This window comes from Rhinoderma darwinii, chromosome 4 (genome assembly GCF_050947455.1).
Source record: "Rhinoderma darwinii isolate aRhiDar2 chromosome 4, aRhiDar2.hap1, whole genome shotgun sequence".
NCBI classification, from domain to species: domain Eukaryota; kingdom Metazoa; phylum Chordata; class Amphibia; order Anura; family Rhinodermatidae; genus Rhinoderma; species Rhinoderma darwinii.
In genome coordinates, this window is record NC_134690.1 from 383,332,823 (window position 1) to 383,354,521 (window position 21,699).

General features: G+C 40.2%; 1 protein-coding gene across 2 annotated transcripts in view; it reads left to right on the forward strand.

Moving 5' to 3' along the window:
• The window catches only part of THADA (THADA armadillo repeat containing), a 479,325-nt gene that overhangs the window by 137,215 nt on the left and 320,411 nt on the right, over window positions 1-21,699 (forward strand). For both annotated transcript variants that reach the window (XM_075863236.1, XM_075863235.1), the window contains exons 24-25: window positions 4,811-4,933; window positions 16,304-16,426. In XM_075863236.1, the coding sequence (XP_075719351.1) occupies window positions 4,811-4,933; window positions 16,304-16,426 (246 nt within the window). The remainder of the gene's footprint in view (window positions 1-4,810; window positions 4,934-16,303; window positions 16,427-21,699) is intronic.

Consider the following 21,699-nt stretch of genomic DNA (forward strand, 5'->3'; position numbering starts at 1 on the left):
ACAAAGAACTAGTATGGGGATGAGCGCTCCTTACTCCGATTGCTCGTCCTCATACATTTGTATCATGTCAGCAGCATATCTCCCTGTTTACACAGGGAGATGTGCTGCCGACAACGATATTAGTTACAGTATTAAAAACGATACGATCAGCTGATGAGCGTTCACCGGATGATCTTTTTCCTGTTTCATAGGGCAATTATCAGGAACGAGTGTTTGCGCATTATTTTGGCTAGTGTAAAAGGGCCTTAACACCAACCTCTATTTTAAAGCTAAAGGCAGATAACGCATGATCACAACATTGATAATAGATGGAGACAGCTCACCTCCTCCCTGCATATGACACAGAGCATGCTCACAACACTCACATAAGTCAATAGGTGGTTTTTCGATGTTCAGGTGCCTTTTAAGAGGAGACACGATAAATTAAATAAATATGTATAATTGGCCCACGCAAAAAACATACTGTGTTGAGGTCACCTCAAAAGATAAGAGGGCAAAACTCCATACAGGACCTGGATTTAATAAAAACAGCAGGTTACGTCAAGAAACGTATAGACACTTTCAACAACACAAAATAGTAGGGTATTGATCCACTCTATTCAACACTAAGGGTTAGAGGGTTTTTATTTCCGAATAAATGAACCATGCCTTACTACGTTTTTTTTCATCATCTTCTGGATCAACCTGGGTTATCTAGGATCCTGTTGTTTTTTTCTGACCTGATCCTCTAATCCCAATGATCTTGATGGACATATGTCTTTTTTCGACCAAACTATGTAACGATGATATTTCTTTAACGGAAAATGTGAACAAATACTAATTGAGTTGCATCTTATGTTTCCAGCATACAGGGACTTTTTTTTGTGGCAAAAACCCAAATTACCCCTATAAGCCAAACCCAAAGCCTGGAATTGTTGCCTCCATTGTTTGCTGGGCCAAAAGTGACTTCATTTATTTGCCGTGCTGTGACTTGCGCTGGCGCTTGTCTGTGTATCATGGCATAATATCCTAAACCAACAGGGTGATAATGTTTAGTGGAAGAACAGGTATTTGTTCATACAGTACTTATAAGATTTTTGTTTGCTTAGTTAACACTTTCTATTATATAACGGCATAAAATGGCATCTGGCATGTCCCGTTTCCTGTTATGAAAGATTTCCTTTTGAAGGCTCGTCGTCTACAGCCTTTAGGGTTATTACTTAGCTGTGTATTGAGGAGAAGTGAAAGACGGACTTAGAATATAAACCATGGCTTTTGTTAACTCGTACTTGGTTTACACAGAGATATGATATTTGTACTTTTTCATTATGGAGCCACATTGCTTTGGGATCAGGGATTTGAATATTAATATTTTGTAAGGTGCATGTAACCTGGATCAGTTCATCTCATTACTTATGCTGTATCTTTCCTGTACCCATGTGTAGCTAGTTTTTGAAGCTGGTGGAGTAGGATGTGTACTCCGCAAAGTAAGTCTGTAGAGGAGTCCCCTATTATTTCCTTTGCAATATTGAGTGTACAGTAAGTGAACAGTTTTTATTTTATTCTATTGGACACTGTGTAATACTCCATTACTCCTGTGGTGGCACTGCAATGGAATTGAATACTTCCCGATTCCTCCACAGGTTACATCTGATCGCTGAAGGTCCTAGCTGCAGAACAGCCAGTGATCAGCTCATCATCGGGGGACCCCTTGTAACAAACCAGATTTCAAAGCAGATTTAAAGAACGTACACATTTTTTGCTTACTATTTAGAAAGACATAGGAATCTTAATTGTATGACACACAAGCTGCTTGTTGAAGCCTGCAGTGTAGCATAAATCTATTTGTCCTCGTGACTGTAAGCCGCAGGATTCTGAACCTGGAATATTTTTTACTATTTGGTCCATTTATGCTCTGTCTACATGCCTAGAAGTATTGTAGGCCAACTTGTTTTTTTGGTTCTCATACAATTTCTACATTGATCTGGTTTATGAGTTTGTTGACTTTCAAACAAAGCTTCCAGTGTACATATATATGTTGGGAGAATATGAAAATCAGTAAACCAAAGGGCATCTGATCTAGGAAAGTGATTGAACAAGCATATTGTCACGTACTCAGTATTCTGACTACAAATCCAGGTTATTCTATAAGTGTAAAAAAAATTCAAGTTTTCCTTGATTTTCGCTGGACATAGACCTCAAATAATTGTTGGCCAAATGATAAGCCATCGCTTGTTCCTTCGTTAATATGCACATTTTGGCTTGGTCAAAAATCAGAGTGAATTTCTGCCAGACTACTACAGTGACTCTTATCTCAAGGAGAAATATTGAATCGCCTGGGAAAATGATATGTGTGATTTGAGAATTTCTTCCTCTTAACCCCTTCCCCCAATATCATATATGTGGGAGCTGTCCATGAGCCTAGCTGCAGGCAAGTGGCTGTGATTGACAGAAAAAATTGCCATCAGATCCCACCTAAAAATGATGACATCTACTGAAAGTATTAGATGTCTATGGAAGCCTTTGTTTTTCGGGTTATACTTGCCTAGCGTTATACAGAGATTTTGGGGTTCTTTAGCCTTTTTTTCTCCCACTCATTTGCATGGAGCTTTGTCACGTTTTGACCCATCTACTGCACACACAGTTTATAGCCAGGTTTATCCGGTTCCTACAGACAGGTATCATTTTACAAAAATAAATTCTCCATTTTTACCTGTAGATACTTTTATGGGTGTTGTCCATTTTGGACAATTACTTTTTGTTAAACTGATTACGTGGTGTCCAGAGCAAATGGAGTATTGCATGGTGCCCATTGCCAGGTCCTCCTGAGAGAGACTCTGGGTTGCTGCCCTCCATTCTGGCTACTCCTTTCTATTGCAACCGGTATTTAGTAATGGGATTTCTAAACGAGACAACCTCTTTGAAGACCCTTAAAGGGGTTGCTTCACTAACACAACTCCTTTCCATATGCGCTATTGGGACATATGGATATATTAGTCTAGGTTTACACTGAGTTTTTCACCTCTGTGTAGTGTGAGAGAGCTCCCGACATTACATGCTAAATGTGTACAGAGTTAGTCAAAAGAACACTCTCTTGGTCTCCGTCTGGCTGGTATACGTCAGTATATTGCTAAAAAAATGAAGTATTTATTAGGCTATGCTATTCCATCCTGTGGTATCCTGTAGGAAAACGTATTCATTAAGCAGATACCATAATAGCATATGGATAACGAATACCAAAATGTGGCATATGTCGCTGGCATCCTTTTAACGGTTGCATCAATGGCTTTTCAATAACTTTTCATGACGTATCTGTTAAACAGACGCCATTATAGTCTATGGCTGACGGATACGTTAAACGGATGTCTAATAGTGGCATCCGTCACCCATAAGCTATAATAGCGTTTTTTTAATGAATATGTCATGAAGAATCTCACAATATCTCCGTTAAAGGGATCCGATATTACTCTACCACCACTGTTGGGCATCTGTCACAGCCTCCGTTTAACTTGTGTATATATATATATATAATGCAAAAAATGGAGCTTCAAAAAATATAGCGCTGCTAACATCCAATAGAGGAGAATCCAGTAGTTCAAAACAAGACTACATTTATTAGAACAAACCTAAAATAGACTACGCGTTTCTACGCCGAACCGGCGTCATCGGGTCTAAAATGTTTTTTTGACCTGATGACGCCAGTTCGGCGTAGAAACGCGTAGTCTATTTTGTTCTAATAAATGTAGTCTTGTTTTGAACTACTGGATTCTCCTCTATTGGATGTTAGCAGCGCTATATTTTTTGGCCGGTTCTTCTAACCCAGCTGCAGCTTCATCCTATACATTCTTACCATTGTTGTGCTTTTTGCAGCACAACTCCAATAGGTGAACAGTTATCAATTCACATTGTCTTGCTCTACCTTTACCAATTGTGACCTGCACCATGTTGGCGCCGTGTGTTTTTTTTAAACTCTCTCCAGGTCCGTTTAATGTACACATCAAGAGATTTCCCTGCGTATATATTAAAGGGGTTTTCCAGCCACTAAAAAATGATGGCCTATCCTCTGGATAAGCTGTCAATAGCTGATGGGTCGGGGTCTGACTTTCTGGACCCCCGGCGATCAGCTGGTTTGATGGGGCCGCAGCCTGCTTCCCTTCATTTCTTCTGTCTCACTGTGAGTCGTTGACACACATTTAGTGGTGATTCACAGGTATTGCAGCCTTTTCTCCCCTTCACTTCAAAAGAAGAAGGCTGCAATACCTGTGACGCACCGCTACATGCGTGTCAATGATTCACAATGAGAAAAAAAGAAATGAAGGGGAAGCAGCGCTCGTACGAGCGCTGCGGCACATTCAAAACAGCTGATCGGCGGGGGTCCTGAAAGTCGGACCCCGACCCATCAGCTATTGATGGCCTATCCTGAGGATAGGCTATCAATTTCTAGTGGCTGGAAAACCCCTTTAAATGGAGTACAAAAACGTAGTGTGTATCTAAGCTTAGATGGCAGAATGGTCGCTGTGTAATACGAAGTTTCCCTTGCAAGAGCCTCTGCAGGCTAACTGTATGGCTGGCCACGGCAATTAGCTGATCGCTGGGCCGGCTTAATCTCAGAAAGGAATGATCCCAGATTGTCTGACCAGATTATAGGTCACTATTTGGTGTGATTTGTAAAGAACAGAACTACTGGCGTTTTAGCAATGAAGGATGTTCCTAAAGACTTTTTTTCTTATCATCATCTAGTGAAACCATTTTTGTGAACGTTTAATAGTAAAGAAAAATTGTGCCCCCTGAGCCACACAGATAATGTATTTCCTATTATTTTGCTCTACAGGCGCTGCTGGCATCTGAACCCAAAAACAGCAAAGCAGGCCTCTTGAAGATGACTATGAAGGAGTTAATAAGCTTGGCCATGCCTTCAAGTGACTTGTATGGAAATAACAGCACAATCCCACAGGTGATGGTGATATTATACAGGCTGTGGATCACAGCAGGCCTCTTTCTACAAAGGGCATAATATATAACTTCACAACTGTTACTGTGGTTCCTGACAATCCATTGCAAAATCACAGAGTACGTGAAAAGGTTGATCCCAGAAGTCAATGTATTGGGTCCAAGAATAACGAAAAAAAACAAAAAATTTTTACACCCGCACCATCCAACGGTGTCCGGATACAGGCTACAGGGGCTTTTGAATAACTTCATGCCTGACCTATGGGCTGCGTAGTCTTAATGGATGACATCATTTTTTTATATTATATATGTATGTGTGTATATATATATATATATATATATATATATATATATATATATATATATTCTAGTCTTCCCCTATATTTTGAGAAAACAATATGGCTTTTTAGTATTCTAATATGCCTGGCATTTCTTTTAAGTAGAGGGGGGGGGGGATGCTTGGAGGAATCTTTTAATACAGCTGCTTTGATGTTCTGCCTAAAGCTGTTTTATGCGCATGATGCCTCATTGTTATTACAAAGCGTTTTTTAACCCTTTGTAATCGTAATAAACAATGATAGACCGCAATATTCTAATCCCTATTATGCCGTATAAATTTTGCATACACATAGAAAGATACACCCTGCAAACTCTAGATTTATACCATAATGTTAGAGCGTAACACTAAAACCAACACCTCATTCAGACTATAATGGCTAAATATATATATATAATGTGTGTGTAGAGTCCAGGTTGGTTGACACGGTTCACATTACCTTTGGGGTCCATGTTACTTAGGTTAAAACAAAATTACTAAGAGACTAGGTCATTACTGCGGCCTAGGTGCATTACTTTATATTTTTTAACATTACGTTTCATCTGCCACTGTCTTGCTCAGGCTACCAGAATATCTAGGTCTTTCTGTAATATTTTTCAATCAAGCTGAGTTTTAAGTATCCGACAAAGTTTTGTATTATCAGTAAAAACTGACACCTTGCTATCAATCCCATCTACAATGTCATTATTAAAAAGAATTTGGCCTAAAACCGATCCTTGTGGTATCCCGCTGCTGACTTCAGCCCATTTTGAGAGTGTACTGTTTGTTTCCTTAACCAGTTCTCTACCCACTTGCATACATGGTCCCCCAGTCCCTGCGTCTGTATCTTCAGCAAAACTGTTGTGTGCTACGGTATCAAATTCTTTTGCAAAATCCAAATATATCACATCACCCGCAGGACCATCATCCAGATTTTCACTTTCCTTATAGAAACCGAGCGTAAGGACCTGTTCACACTGAGTTTTTTTGCAGGCGGAAAAATCTGCCTCAAAGTTCCTTCTGGAATTCTGAGGCAGAGTTTGACCTGCCTGCACGCAGTTTGCCGCGTTTTTTTCGTTCGTTTTTCGACCGCAGCCAACGAGCGCCGCGGGCAAAATGTGCCGCGAAAAACGCTTTTTCTGCCGCCAATTGATGTCAATGGGAGATCAGAGACGGAGATGCCCGAAGATAGGGCATGTCGCTTCTTTTTCCCTCGAGCATTTTTTATCGCTTGTGGGAAAAAACATCTCCACCTCCCTTTGAAATGAATGGGGGGCCATTTTGGCCGTTTTTTAGCTCGATTCACCAAAATACTCAGTGTGAACAAGGTCTAATAGTTAGGCACGACCTGTTTTTCATTCATGCTGGTTATTAGATTATTTACTGCTATGTAGTTTTACAAATCATCCCTTAGAAATACTTTCAAATATTATGCATACCACAGATGTCAGACTTAGGCTATGTTCACACGGAGTATTTTGGGGGAGGAATATCTGCCTCAAAATTCCGTTTGGAACTTTGAGGCAGCTATTCCTCTCCCTGCACGCCGATTTTCGCGGCGATTATCGCGCCGTTTTTCGCCCGCGGCCATTGAGCGCCGCGGGCATAAAACAGCGAGAAATACGCTTTCTCCTGCCTCCCATTGAAGTCAATGGGAGGTCAGAGGCGGAAGCGCCCGAAGATAGGGCATGTCGCTTCTTTTTCCCGCGAGGCAGTTTTACTGCTCGCGGGAAAAAGACGCCGACGCCTCCCATTGAAATCAATGGGAGGCGTTCTCGGGCCGTTTTTGCCGAGTTTTGCGACGTGGTTTCCGCGTCAAAAAACTCGGCAAAATACCCCGTGTGAACATAGCCTTACCGGATGATAGTTACACGGATCCAACATTTTACCCACTTTGAAAATGAGTGAGGTCACATCTGCGTCTGGTTCCGTTCATGGGTACTGTTAGACCTTTCCGTCGGGAACCCATGAACGGAAAGGCAAACGGAAACCATGGCTTTCGTTTGCATTACCATTGATTTCAATGGTAAGGCTTCCGCTGCAAATGGTTTTAATTTGTTTCCGTTCCATAAGGTTTCTGGTTTGTTTGTTTTTTGAAAACGATAGCATAGTCGACTTGCCCTAAAACATCAGTCGTCGTCCTCCAATCCTGTGGCATTGGCTCTGTTATAATAAATAAAATGAGACCAACCTGGCTAAATAGGGAAGTTCTAAAAATAATAAGATAAACAAAAAGCATTCAAAATACTGAAGGCTGAGGGTTCAGAAAAAGTTTTCCAGATTTAACAAAGATCTCAATAGGAAATATAAAAGGAAATCAAGTTGGCAAAGTAAGTCATAAGTTTTGTTTTTTTTAAATAAATCCTCCAAAAATCTGTAAATGTTAAAAAGAAAAGTCTGATACTTATAAATTCACCGTGGGAATTTAGTTGTGAGATATTAAACATGTACATTGTTAACTGATGAGGTGCCGTGCCAGATCCTTAGGGGGACTGTAATCAATGTTCTCCACCTAATATTACCTACTTAAAGGAGTTTTCAACCTTCTGACAACTGATGACCTATCCACCAGATAGGTCACCAGTACGTGATCTGTGGGGGTCTGACACTCGAACCCCGCACAGATCAGCTGGTCCGGTTCCTCCGTGCACCGGAAGTGCATGCCGGAAGCACTTCGCTCCGGCCACGGAATAACGGCCGAGCTGCAGTACTGCTCCTATTCAAGTGAATAGGAGCAGACCTGCAGTTCTGCAGCACGGCCGCTATGCTGTGTACGAAGCCAATTTCTTCTGGGCTCCGTGCATACCACCGGAGCGGCTTATCGGTGCAGGGTCCGAGTGTCTAACCCGCACCAATGATAAACTGATGACCTATCCAGTGGACAACCCCTTTAACACATGAGGTGTACAGCTGCGTCAGAGCAGGTGAAATATTAATAAAGCCCCCGGGCCTGACGGCATTCATCCGCGTATATTAATGTAATTGAGCTTGGCAATTGATGGACCATTATAACTCCTCTTATCTTGTAACCGGGTCAGTGCCACAGGATTGGAGAATGGCTGATGTTGTACCAATGTTTATTGTATGCAGCGGGAAAATCTCCCGACGTATATGTCTAACATACGCAGAAACTGATTAGCCAGATGTATACCAGAAGAGGGTCCTTTTATCATACATTTGGCCAGTAAACCTAAGTTTTAATACAACTGTATGGAAAAACATATATTTTTTCAATGGTAATAAACGACAGGCGTATACAGCTCTATAGGCATACAGTTACATTTGGTAGAAAGTTTTAAGTGGTCCTGCTGTATGTAATGTAGAGCGACTCTGTTTTTTGGCCAGCCAATTCTTGTGACATTTCTGGACTGCGCTGCGGATGCCACTGCCTGGCAGTAAGCACACGGGTGACGCTGTAGACTGAGCAGTAAGTGTCTATATTTTCTCCCCTCCTGCCTTGCTGCTGATTCTTTTTTTTTTTTGTCTTTGCGGAATTCTGTCTGCTATAGGGACCTTATGATTTCTATGTGTGCCCCTGACTTGACGTGAAAAGGGCAGGACTGGGATAGTAATTTCTAAATTAAATAATTTTCACGATTGGTATTTTTTGCGGCAGTGTTGAGGATTTTGGGTATGTTTTTTTGTTTTTTTTGGACTGAACCATACAGCAGACCTGTCACCACTTTGTTACATTGGACATAGTTTCCTTTCCTAAAGTAAGGGACAGTTATGAAGTGTCAGTGTTGTGGACATTTTATGCAATATTTGGTGCTTAGAAATTACACTAATTGTGTGTGATAGAATTTTTGTATCCCTGTAGTTTGTCCATAGGTGGTGGCGTATTGGTACCACGCCATCTAGATATCATTTTCTGGATACTCCAGGTGATAACTGTGGGTTGCTTTTTTAATTCAACCCTGGTTGTGTCAGAGGTATTTGAGTGTCAAAATAATTACCTAGAGTATTTTAATCTGAATAATGAATAAAGGTTATGTTTTATGAAGAGTTCCCACTCTGTGATACTACTTGTTCCTTTGAGGTACTCACATATTGATTTCAGTGATAATATATCTTATCCTAAAGCAAGACCTTTTCCAGTGTATTCTAATCAGATGATGTGAGGAGGGGACCTCACATATTGCAGTTTTTATGAATATGAAAACATAGTGCCTAATATGTAGGGCAGAATGATGGCAGCCACGGGTTACCTCGTTCAGTCTCTAAATTTATGCGGGGAACCGGTCAATAAGTCTCCTGGTGATAGAGGCAGAACAAGCGCTCTTGGTGCACAAGGCAGGGACTTCAGAATGTGCTGGTCCCTGAAGTTCAGCATGATAGTTGTTGGATGGATAATCATTTGTTTGTCTGTCGCACTGAAGGAAAACGCTCCTAGTCTCCCGGCGCACCTACAAATTTATTAGTAGCTTGAAAATTTTGTCCAATAGATTGTATCAAAAAATTGTAATGGCAGAGCATTGTATTGGCTTTTGTCCATAAATTGCGCCCATCTTCTCAATGCTGCCCCAGTAGGAGACTGCCTGGTGATATAGGTTGGGGGCTCAGTCTATGTTGAACCAGTTGTCACCTTCCTCTATAGTCATCAATCACTTCTCCCCCAAAGCCATACTTACAGGGGTCAAGGAAGCAGAGATAGACCTGGTAAATAGTCCATGTCTCCTTCTTGAACTGCTCTATCACCAAGAGGAAGGGGGATATGGCATTTTGGTTTTAAACTTCGTTGCCATTAAACCTCAAAAGGCATTTCCAATTTTGCTTTCTAGTAACTATAATTATAGCTTCAGATCTGTCCTTCCTTAACTTATTTCTAAACCCGACATATCGCCAAGATGTATGATGTAAAATAAAGCATACCTTTGACGGATGCCAAATAAAGGATACATTTAACTTATTTTTTTTTCACTGGATGGTGCCGGATTGTATTAATTCAACATCATAACAAATTGTATAACTTCGCGCAATTTGAGAAAGTTAAAGAGGCTCTGTCACCAGATTATAAGTGCCCTGTCTTCTACATAATCTGATTGGCGCTGTAATGTAGATAACAACAGTGGTTTTTATTTTGAAAAACAATAATTTTTGAGCAAGTTATGAGCAATTTTAGATTTATGCTAATTAGTTTCTTAATAGGCAACTGGGCGTGTTTTTACTTTTGACCAACTGGGCGTTGTACAGAGGAGTGTATGACGCTGACCAATCAGTGACCAATCAGCGTCATACACTTCTCATTGTTCCAGCCCAACTTCTTTCACTGCACAATCACACTGCAACAATGGGCTGGAACAATGAGAAGTGTATGAGGCTAATTGGTCGCTGATTGGTCAGCGTCATACACTCCCCTGTACAACGCCCAATTGGTCAAAAGTAAAAACACGCCCAGTTGCCTATTAAGAAACTAATTAGCATAAATCTAAAATTGCTCATAACTTGCTAAAAAATAATTTTTCTTCAAAATAAAAACCACTGTTCTCTAGATTACAGCGCCGATCACATTATGTAGGAGATAGGACACTTATAATCTGGTGACAGAACATCTTTAATGGTGGCTATATCTGCACATTCACAGTTCTGCTAGTCTTTGAAGACAGACCCCCCCTTTAATAACTTACAGAATTTGGAGAGTTTTTGCTGAATAAAATCATGTCCCAAATTACAAATCACCTACAGACACTGAGCTGTCAATGGAATATAGGGCGATTTCAGCTCTGAAGCCTGCAGAATTGTGAATGCAGCTCTGGAATATGAAACAAGCTATGACTCAGAATATGTCTGACGTAAGTAATGCAATAGATTTACAAAGCTAATCTAAATGAAATACTAATTGAATATGTAAACTGTGAATTGGTTTTGAAAGAGAACATTTTGAAAAAACAATAGACCTGTATTAAATTAAAGAGGCTCTGTCACCAGATTTTGCAGCCCCTATCTGCTATTGCAGCAGATCGGCGCTGCAATGTAGATTACAGTAACGTTTTTATTTTTAAAAAACGAGCATTTTTGGCCAAGTTATGACCATTTTCGTATTTATGCAAATGAGGCTTGCAAAAGTACAACTGGGCGTGTTGAAAAGTAAAAGTCCAAGTGGGCGTGTATTATGTGCGTACATCGGGGCGTTTTTACTACTTTTACTAGCTGGGCGTTCTGACGAGAAGTATCATCCACTTCTCTTCAGAACGCCCAGCTTCTGGCAGTGCAGATCTGTGACGTCACTCACAGGTCCTGCATCGTGTCGGCACCAGAGGCTACAGTTGATTCTGCAGCAGCATCAGCGTTTGCAGGCAAGTAGCTACATCGACTTACCTGCAAACGCCGATGCTGCTGCAGAATCATCTGTAGCCTCTGGTGTCAATGTGTCCTCGCTCGTCTGACACGATGCAGGACCTGTGAGTGACATCACAGCGTGATCTCTCGAGAACACGGCTGTGTCTGCACTGCCAGAAGCTGGGCGTTGTGAAGAGAAGTGGATGATACTTCTATACACAACGCCCAGCTAGTAAAAGTAGTAAACACGCCCCGATGTACGCACATAATACACGCCCACTTGTACTTTTACTTTTCAACACGCCCAGTTGTACTTTTGCAAGCCTCATTTGCATAAATACGAAAATGGTCATAACTTGGCCAAAAATGCTCGTTTTTTAAAAATAAAAACGTTACTGTAATCTACATTGCAGCGCCGATCTGCTGCAATAGCAGATAGGGGTTGCAAAATCTGGTGACAGAGCCTCTTTAAGCAGCGTTATGTTGTGTTTTTAAAAAAATAAATAAATTGTATTATAATTTTTCTGGCTCCCGTTACAGAGCTTTACTTCAAGTGCAGTTGTTCTGTTATTAGTGTGTGTACTCTTCCCAGTTCTATTTTTATAACTATACGTTCACCTTTACTATTAATGTGTTTTACATCAGCAAGCTGTTTTAGATGTGAATGGGATTTTTTTTAAACTTTGACCTAACAGACTTGTATATTCAAGAACGGCTGTTTGGAAATGACTGACTCGGCCTTGGCCCTTAGACTATCTTTTGGGACAGATAAGCACACTACGATTGCTGCTATTGTATTCTTGTGTTGTCCTTTATGCTGGCTTTCCTCCTGACTTTTTAACAACTTGTCTTTATTTCCTTTTAATGTTGCTCACTAGTACATGTGAACTTAAAAAGGCTCTGTCACCACATTATAAGTGCCCTATATTGTACATGATGTGATCGGCGCTGTAATGTATCATTACAGCAGTGGTTTCTATTTAAAAAAAACTACAATTTTTGACGTTTTGAGTTATGACCTAATATCTTTATGCTAATTACTTTCTTAATGGACAACTGGGTCTGTTTTACTTTTTGACCAAGTGGGCGTTGTGGAGAGAAGTGTATGACGCTGACCAATCAGTGACCAATCCGCGTCATTCACTTCTCTCCATTCAGTTACACAGCACATAGTGATCCTACTAGATCACTATGTGTAGCCACATACACAGACACATTAACGTTACTCAAGTGTCCTGACAATGAATAGGCATCACCTCCAGCCAGGATGTGATGTCTATTCAGAATCCTGACACTTCGGTAACGTTTGTGTGAGATTTACAGCAAGGCGAGCGTAATCTCGCGAGATTACGCTGTAAACTGTCATTTAAAACGAGATTAAGCTTGCCTTGCTATAAATCTCACACAAACGTTACCGAAGTGTTAGGATTCTGAATAGACATCACGTCCTGGCTGGTAGTGATGTCTATTCACTGTCGGGACACTTCAGTAACGTTAGTGTGTGTATGTATGTGGCTGCACATAGTGATCTGGTAAGATCACTATGTGCTGTGCAAATGAATGGGGAGAAGTGTATGACGCCGATTGGTCACTGATTGGTCAGCGTCATACTCTTCTCTCCACAACGCCCACTTGGTCAAAAAGTAAAACACGCCCAGTTGTCCATTAAGAAAGTAATTAGCATAAAGCTAATATAGGTCATAACTCCGTCAAAAATGATCGTTTTTCTAAATAGAAAACACTGCTGTAATCTACATTACAGCGCCGATCACATCATGTACAATATAGGCCACTTATAATGTTGTGACAGAGCCTCTTTAAATGCAATGCATTATGCAGCACCCCCTTATGTTGCTGCCTACAGACATTGGGCCTACAACACTTCTATTGACGAAATCCAGGCTCTATGGTTCTGAATACTGATATGGGATACTGATATCGTTCTGAACACTGCCCGACGGGTACTCTAGCGGGTTAATCTGATGGAAAATATGTTGTCGTTAGCGTGGTAATCTATACGACCATCTTGAAGTAAGATCTCACTTTCTGCAAACCACAGCTAAATCGAAAACATATTTCTGAGTTTTATCACGGAGACTCCGCTGTCTTCTGATGTGTTTACTCGTGCATATTAATGCTTTAAGCATGTTTGATCAGTTATGTCTACATCTGTTACAGTCTTTTTCAGCCCTTTTCATTTTTTTATTGTTTTGGAAACGCACAATTCCCTATTGAGTCTTGTTTAAAGTCAGATGAATATCCCAGTCACATGTAGAAGGTTTTTATTCTTTACTTACACGAGTCTGGGATATTTCCCAGAACCACCCGAGGCATTTTAGCTTGCATTTTAAACGGTCTGACAGCACTTTTAGGATCTATGATTGATTTATGTTAATTAAATGAATCTATATTTTACGCTTGCAGGTAAGGTAGAGCATTAGGTAATGATGAGGGTCCTGTAATAAGGTAATAATAAATTATAACTTTGAAGCCAGATATTATTTATTAACAAGATACTTGGCCCTGATCCAAGCAATGATTTAAGCGAGAAGGGATGTGCATATGTGGTTTAACCAAAAACCGTTGTTAATCAATTAGAAAACCTAGCATAATAGCGCTACATTTAGTTGCGCATACCTGCATCAATAAAATTCATATTTTTCATTGGTTGTCTAGACATGAAGTTAATTCGCTAGGCAAAAAATACAATTCGCCATGTGCAAGAACTGCCAGAAATTTTATATGAAAAATTCCCCATACAAGTGATTTTTAATCGGTGCGTTACGACACTAGTCTTGGGGGTATAGCAATTACCGATTACTATAGAAAGGTCTTAAAGGGTAATTAAAAAAAAAATGTCATACTACACATTCCAGGTGAATATTATATGTTAAAGGATTTTTATATAACTATATGTAGTTTAGGCTTATGGGCATTTTGTGCAGTCTGTTACCATGGAAACATTGGTCTGGGTTGGAGCAGTGGACGCACAACGATAAGAGCTTTTTAATAAGGACTATTTGCCAAGTTACTTAATTTTTTATTGTAAATTCATTGGAACAATAAAAAAATGGTTGCAAATGTGGATATTGCCTTTAAATGGACACTAACCTTTGAAACCGATTTTGCTAATATAAGAGAGGAAGACACAGACGTTGCCCATAAAAGTTTATGGAGGGGGGAGCAGGAGGAGGTAACCGGTAAGAGATAGACCGGAACACTGCTCATACAAATCTATGGAGAGGGAAGGAGGGAACAGGAGCAGCTTCTGGTAAGTGTTAATGTCTCACCCCAGTGCTGGATTCTCAGCTACACTGGTCTGTACTGATTTATAATCTCCATGCTACTGCTGATTTCACACACACACATTATATATATATATATTAGTGTGTAATGCAGATGTAGCCGTCTTTATCTGGACTTTTAACACATTAAATACACAGTGGCTAGATCCTTTATCTTGCCTTTTTCAATGGCTTTTGTTATGTGATATCACGTTGCAGCAAGTTATCAGTCAAGATAAAGATGGCTACATTCGTAGATAGAGGGAAGCAGGATTCTCCTCTTCTCTATGTATGGAGTGTATAGAAGTCATGATAGCAGTTAGGCTCCGCCAACTAGCTCAGAGACAACTGAGAATTACAGATAGAGCCTGCAGAGGGGAGAACTGCTAAATAATGCAGAATACAAGTCATATAATGGGCAGATATAGTGTTATTTCTCATGTTCATACGCATGACCGATTATTCTGAAATGTTCGTTGACCGGTTAGGTACGCTTTAATCAATGTATGATTATTTGGTTTGTGCTCGGTGTCCTTTGCATTTTAAAGATTTCTGCTTGTTGTTTTGCACCCAGAAACAGAAAATCCTTAGGTCCTACTCAGACGAGCGTCGTTTACGTCTGTGTGCTGTCCAAGGGTAGAACGGAGGGCACACAGACTGAACACTCACATATTTAAAGTCTATGGACCAATTCACAGGCCCGATTTTTGCAGTACGTAAAAGTTTGGTCCGATCCTCACACTAGACTCGCCCATTCAAGTCAATGGGTCAGTAAACAAAATCGGACAGCACACGGACGCTACCAGAGTTCGGTCCGTTTTTTACGGATGGGTTGCTAGGAGACGCTGAAAAGAAAGCAGGAAGGAAAAAAAAAACTAATAACTGATGCTATACAACGTAAAAAACTGATTTAACAGAACGCATTCAGACACAAAACTCATTCAACTTGAATAGAAAATCGTCAGTTTTTTTTTCCTGATGAAACCGACGAGTTTCACAACATTCTTCTGGAAGGGGCCTTACAGGCCTATTACTCTAAGATGAGGGTCTGCTACAATGTTCCAATTTATGCAATTCAGGAGAGAGATTCGGGTTTTAGCTCCCATCATTGCCTATACTAGATACTTTGCAGCAGATCCTCAGTTGTGAGTCTAGGTCTGTTGGGGTCTTCAGTTTCTGTCTGTAAGCAAGAATGTAAACTGCATGCAACTGCTTAATAAACCAAGGATAATCTGTTGTGTGGTTTTGTATTTTTACTTCAGACAGTAACATATGCTTTTATATGTTCATTTATTCTTGGGACAGCGTTATGGCTTTGGACTTTGTACATAAATATTTCTAATCCTTTCTTTAGGTTGAGAATGTTCGCACAAATTTTAGGCTTAATTTGCCTAAATTTTGCTTTAAATTGAAACTTTTTTTTCTATAGTTTTTTAGATGGCAATTGTTTTTTTCTGATTACAACGTTCAACTTAATTGTTCTGTTTCTCTACAGGTCCACGCTTTAAATATTTTGAGAGCAGTTTTCCGGGACACACGTCTAGGTGAAAATGTCATTCCTTATGTGGGAGAGGGAACCCAAGCAGCAATTCTCGGATTTACTTCTCCAGTCTGGGCTGTAAGTCTTCCTTTTCTTTAAATTTTATTTAGATTACTTAAGTTCAAACAAATCAATTTTTATTTTTAACCTTATGGATCCAAAGTTTTCCAGACTACAACTGAACATTTAATATCATTTTCTCCAGTATTGTATAATTTTGTCACAACTCCAACTAAACTTTGTGTTATGTTTCATTCACAAATGTTGGGATTATTCAAGACATCTGCTAGGGTTTGTACTAAAGTTGCCCACACTTCAGACCGAATTCAGAAGTCATCTCGTTGACAGGGTGAGGAGGAACGGGGGCTTGGGACAATCATCTGACCGCTAAGGCTTTGTTCACATCTGCATCAGGACTTCGTTCATGGGTTTCGTTGGAGCTTTCTGTCTGGGGAACCCATGAACGGAATCCAAGCTGAAACAAACGGATGGTCTTAAGCCCACCGTTCCTCCTCATTGTGGAACTTTGAATAGAGCAGTGGACGTGCGAGCGCCTTGCCGCTCTATTCAAAGTCTATGGGACCGACGAAGACATCCGAGTACAGCAATCAGCTATTTCAGTCAGTCCCATAGACATTAAATGGAGCAGCAGGGCGCATGCTCGTCCTCCACTCCATTCAAGCTCAGGACTCCTGTTATTGGTGTGGGTAACCGTGGTGGGGCCCCCAGCGATCAGACACTGATCATCTATCCTGTCGATTCGAGGAATACCACTTTAAGAAATTAATTAGCGCAGAATTTTGGACCGAATGATGACATGACGAACGTAAAATATCCCCTTGTCTGGCACTTTTATCTATTTCAATGTAACCCCAATTCTATTATACTTTTTGCACTTGTATTAATTCCTTGGAAATGTTGTGTTTGCCTCTATAAAACAGATTAAAGTTGAAAACTTTGTGGTTTATTAGAACATGACAGGAAAGTGCATAAATGTGTTGCGAGCTTGGGCAACAAACTCTATTAGGGCCTTTTCCATGCAATGAAAGGGTTAAAGCATGAGGTGGAGGCCTCACCCGTCCGAAGGTTAAATCTCAGCATGGTTTGTTAGTTGTTATGCACCATAGTTCAGCAAATAATCTCGCTCTAGGAGTGTATAGGGAGCGGAACGTGCATGTTTGACCAGCAGTTCTACTCACCTTCATACACTTGTAACATCTGTTGCACATAAAATCTTTGTTTCCAAGACCTTAAGCCATGAGTTATTGCTTTTTCCACTGTCACGTCTTTGGACAGATTAGACCTGGTGCCATGGTACCCTCCAAATCTCTTCCCTTTTCTGTAGAAAAATGTGCCAAGTACCAAGGAGAAGTACTGACAAACTATTCTGAATTAATGACCTGACATTTCTGCTGAAGAGAGAAGCTACTCCCATATGCTCCCGAGATACGGGCTGTTCTTATGGAAACATGAAGCACTTTCCCCCAGATACTGGTTATGTCTTAACTTGAATGATTGCAGGAACAGAATAATGAAGCTCGAGCACAAATAACTAAGATACATGTTAATGTTAATTTGTGTTACTCTTCATGAAGAGCATTTCTCCTTTTTAATATCTAGAGATTACCAGTTAGTAGGTGCCCTTGAGTTGTCATCTTGGAGAAGGTCTAGTGCGCAGAGTACCTACCACACTAAGTTTTAGTAACTTGTAGACTTGTTCATAGAGTTCTTTGTCATTCACCTTTGCTGGTTTTTTAGCATTCAACATGAGGCCATTCAGACATGTCAGATTTCCTGTAGAGAATGCTGGCCTGAATTGGGGCAGAACCCCTAATTCATGAGCAGCCGTAGTCGGCCTCTTTGGTAGTCTCTCATCTCCTCCGTTCTTCAGTGGATACTTTCCTGCCTTCAGAAGGAAGCCACTGGTGGATGACATCACCAGCTTTGTCTACCCGCTCAGTTTACAGTAACTTTTTTTTCTACAATTTCTTTCCAATTTCTTTCTGTGGCTAGCCTTTCTGTGAGGTCACGGTGGCTGGTCCTGTTAGGCCACAGGTATGGCTGGTATTATTAGATGGGTAGCAGATTCTGTACTTTTTTTTTTTTTAATGCTCTTTCTATAAACCTTTAATCCTCAAAAGTGTGTGTGTTTTCAGTTCTACTTAAGCCCTTAACGACCGGCGTATAGTGCTTTTACGTCGACCGTTCAGGGTAGTTCTTCTGAAGCGCCGCCTTTTCACGACGGCACTTCAGAAGAACTTTCTCCCCACTGTGCTGGGATCTCCTGAAGCCCGTGCTGTTACTAACAGCCTCGGGCTTCAGGGCAACAGTGGTCTCCGATCATATTTAACACCTCAGATGCTCAATAGCGAGCGCCGCATCTGAGTGATTTTAGAGGGAGGTCCCTCTCTCATCCCACTGGCATCGCGGGGTGCCGATGGGCTCTATGGAAGCCTGGGGGCCTAACAAAGGCCCCCAGGTCTGCATTTAGTGATTGCCTGTTCGACTATGTCAGAGGCATGACCTAACAGGTGCCTATCCATTTTACACTGACCGGCAATAATACACTGCAATACCGAAGTATTGCAGTGTATTATAGTAGCGATCAAAAGTTTGCACAGTGAAGTCCCTCAGTGGGACTAAAAATATAGTAAAAAAAAAAGTTAAATAAAGTTTGAAATAAATGTCCCAAGTAAAAAAAAAAAATAAAACCCCCCACTTTTTCCCCTTACAAAATACTTTATGAAAAAAAGTTACTCATATTTGGTATCGCCGCGTTCGTAACGAACCCTAATATAAAATGATTACATTATTTAACCCGCACGGTGAACGCCGTAAAAAATATAATAAAAAACAACGCTGGAATTGCTGTTTTCTGTTCAACCTGCCTTCAAAAGAATTTGATAAAAAGTGATCAAACCGTCACATCTACTCCAAAATGGTACCAATAAAAACTATAAGTCGTCCCGCAAAAAAAAAGCCCACATACAGGTGCATCGGTCAAAAAATAGAAAAGTTATGCCTCTTAAAATATGGCGACACAAAAGCAAATAATTTTGAAAAATATGTTTTTACTGTGTAAAAGTAGGAAAACATAAAAAAAATCCATATAAATTTGGTATCGCCGCAATGGTAACGACCCGCTGAATAAAGTTATTATGTTATTTATACCACACGGTAAACTGCGTAAAATTAAGACGCAAAAAAATGGCGAATTTTCTGTTTTTTTTCCAGTACCCCACTAAAAAAAGTTATTAAAAACGTAGTCAATAAATTATATGTACCCCAAAATTGTGCTATTATAAAATACAATTTGTGCCGCAAAAAAAAGTCCTTATGCAGCTATGTCGACACAAACATAAAAAAGTTATAGATCTTTGAATGCGACGATGGAAAAACTTACAAAATTGCTCGGTCATTAAGGTTTAAAATATCTTCGGTATTAAGGGGTTAAGGCAGCAAAAATGCTGGAATCATTGTTGGATGTTTTGTATAGTGGCGGTAATATGTTGGTAAAGGGTTGAGGAAGACTCTACAAATATCTAGTAACAATAAGAAGGGAGAACATCTGTTGCCAAGTTGCAGCCGTCATTGTGATAAAACATGAACACCACAAGCCGTCTCTTGCAGTTCTTGTGTTTTTCTGCATTGAAGTCAATGAGTGAAAATGCATTTATGTTGGAAGAAAACTAATTTCCAAAATTCCCATTCATGTAATACTACTTCACAATGGAAAAAAACACTTGCCACGTGTGGCTCCCTTATACACAAGAAAATGTCTTCTCTGTATATTAGCAGCCATCCTTTATATTATCTCCGTTTTATTTCTCGTTGTAGCATATGTTTTTATATTTAACTTTTTGTATAAAACTTTTGTAATTTTTATCTTTGTGGTAATTTGTACATCGGATGAGTGGATCTTATTTATCTTCAACCAATTTTGTCACAATTTTCTTATTCCGATAGAAGCAGCGGAATGATCCGCTGATAAACCGACCAGCCAGAACTATAAAACCACCTGCCTAAACAGCTCTGACCCATCAAGGCATTGATTCCACAAAACCTCTGATGGTGTACTGTGGTATCTGGCACTAAGACGTTAGAAGCAGATCCTAGTTCTGTACATTTCAAATTGGGACTTCCATGGATCAGACTTTTTTTTTACAGCACGTCTCACAGATGCCCAATCGTATAGAGATCTGGGGAATTTGGAGGCCAAGTCAACACTTTGAACTCTTTGAAATGTTCCTCAAACCATACATGAACAATTTTTGCAGTATGGCAGGGGCAAGAGCCTGCTGAAAGAGGGCACTGCCATGACGGAACACCATTCCCATGAAGGGATGTACTTGGTCTGTAACAATGTTTAGGTTGGTGGTACGTGTAAAAACCACATAAATGCCGGGACCTAAGGTTTCCTAGCAGATCATTGCCCAGAGCATCACACTGCCTCCGCAGGCTTGTTTTCTTCCCATAGTGCATCCTGGTGCCTCTCTTCCCCAGGTAAGTGACGCACACCCTACCGGCCGTCCACATGATGTAAAAGAAAATGTGATTCATCAACCCAAACCACCCTCTTTCATTTTCCTATCTCTATCTATCTATCTATCTATCTATCTATCTATCTATCTATCTATCTATCTATCTATCTATCTATCTATCTATCTATCTATCTATCTATCTATCTCGATCTATAATATCTACATGCTGCCACTGCTATGTGCACTCGGCTGCTGAGCCTCTTTTTATGTGACACACAAGCAGTACTTTGGAAGAAATTTCATAGCATTTATTTCTTTTATTATACTTCAGCCTTTCTTGTATGTCCATCAATAGAAAGTTTATTAAAATGACATCTGCTAAAGCCATTCCTCAAAGTGCTCTGCCTTGGATAATATCCTTACAAAAGAGGTTTAGTACGGTTGTTAAGGGAGTTGGTGTGTGGATGAGTTTTTACTTTAAAAAAGGAGGCTACCGCTCTGTGCTGACGTTACAGATGTACTTTTATGTCATTACTTTTTTAATAGCTTTTTTTCCATTCTGCATGCTTGATTGTTTGGCCCATTAATATGTTTGTTATTAGACACATGATAGGGGAGATCTCGAGACAGTCACAAACGCTGCATTGGTTTTCTGGTTGCATGCTTTCTTTGAAAATATGTGCTTATCTTTTTTTTAAACTTTCCTTCCACAATGCAATTCTGGACAGTTTCAAACACTCTTCTTTCAGGACATAGAGCTCTGTTCATACTGATTTTACAGAATGGCAGAATTGTAGGAGTGGTTGAAGACCGAAGAAATACCTGCATAACAATGCAGCTTTATATGCCGTTCACGGTCTCTAGAGCAGA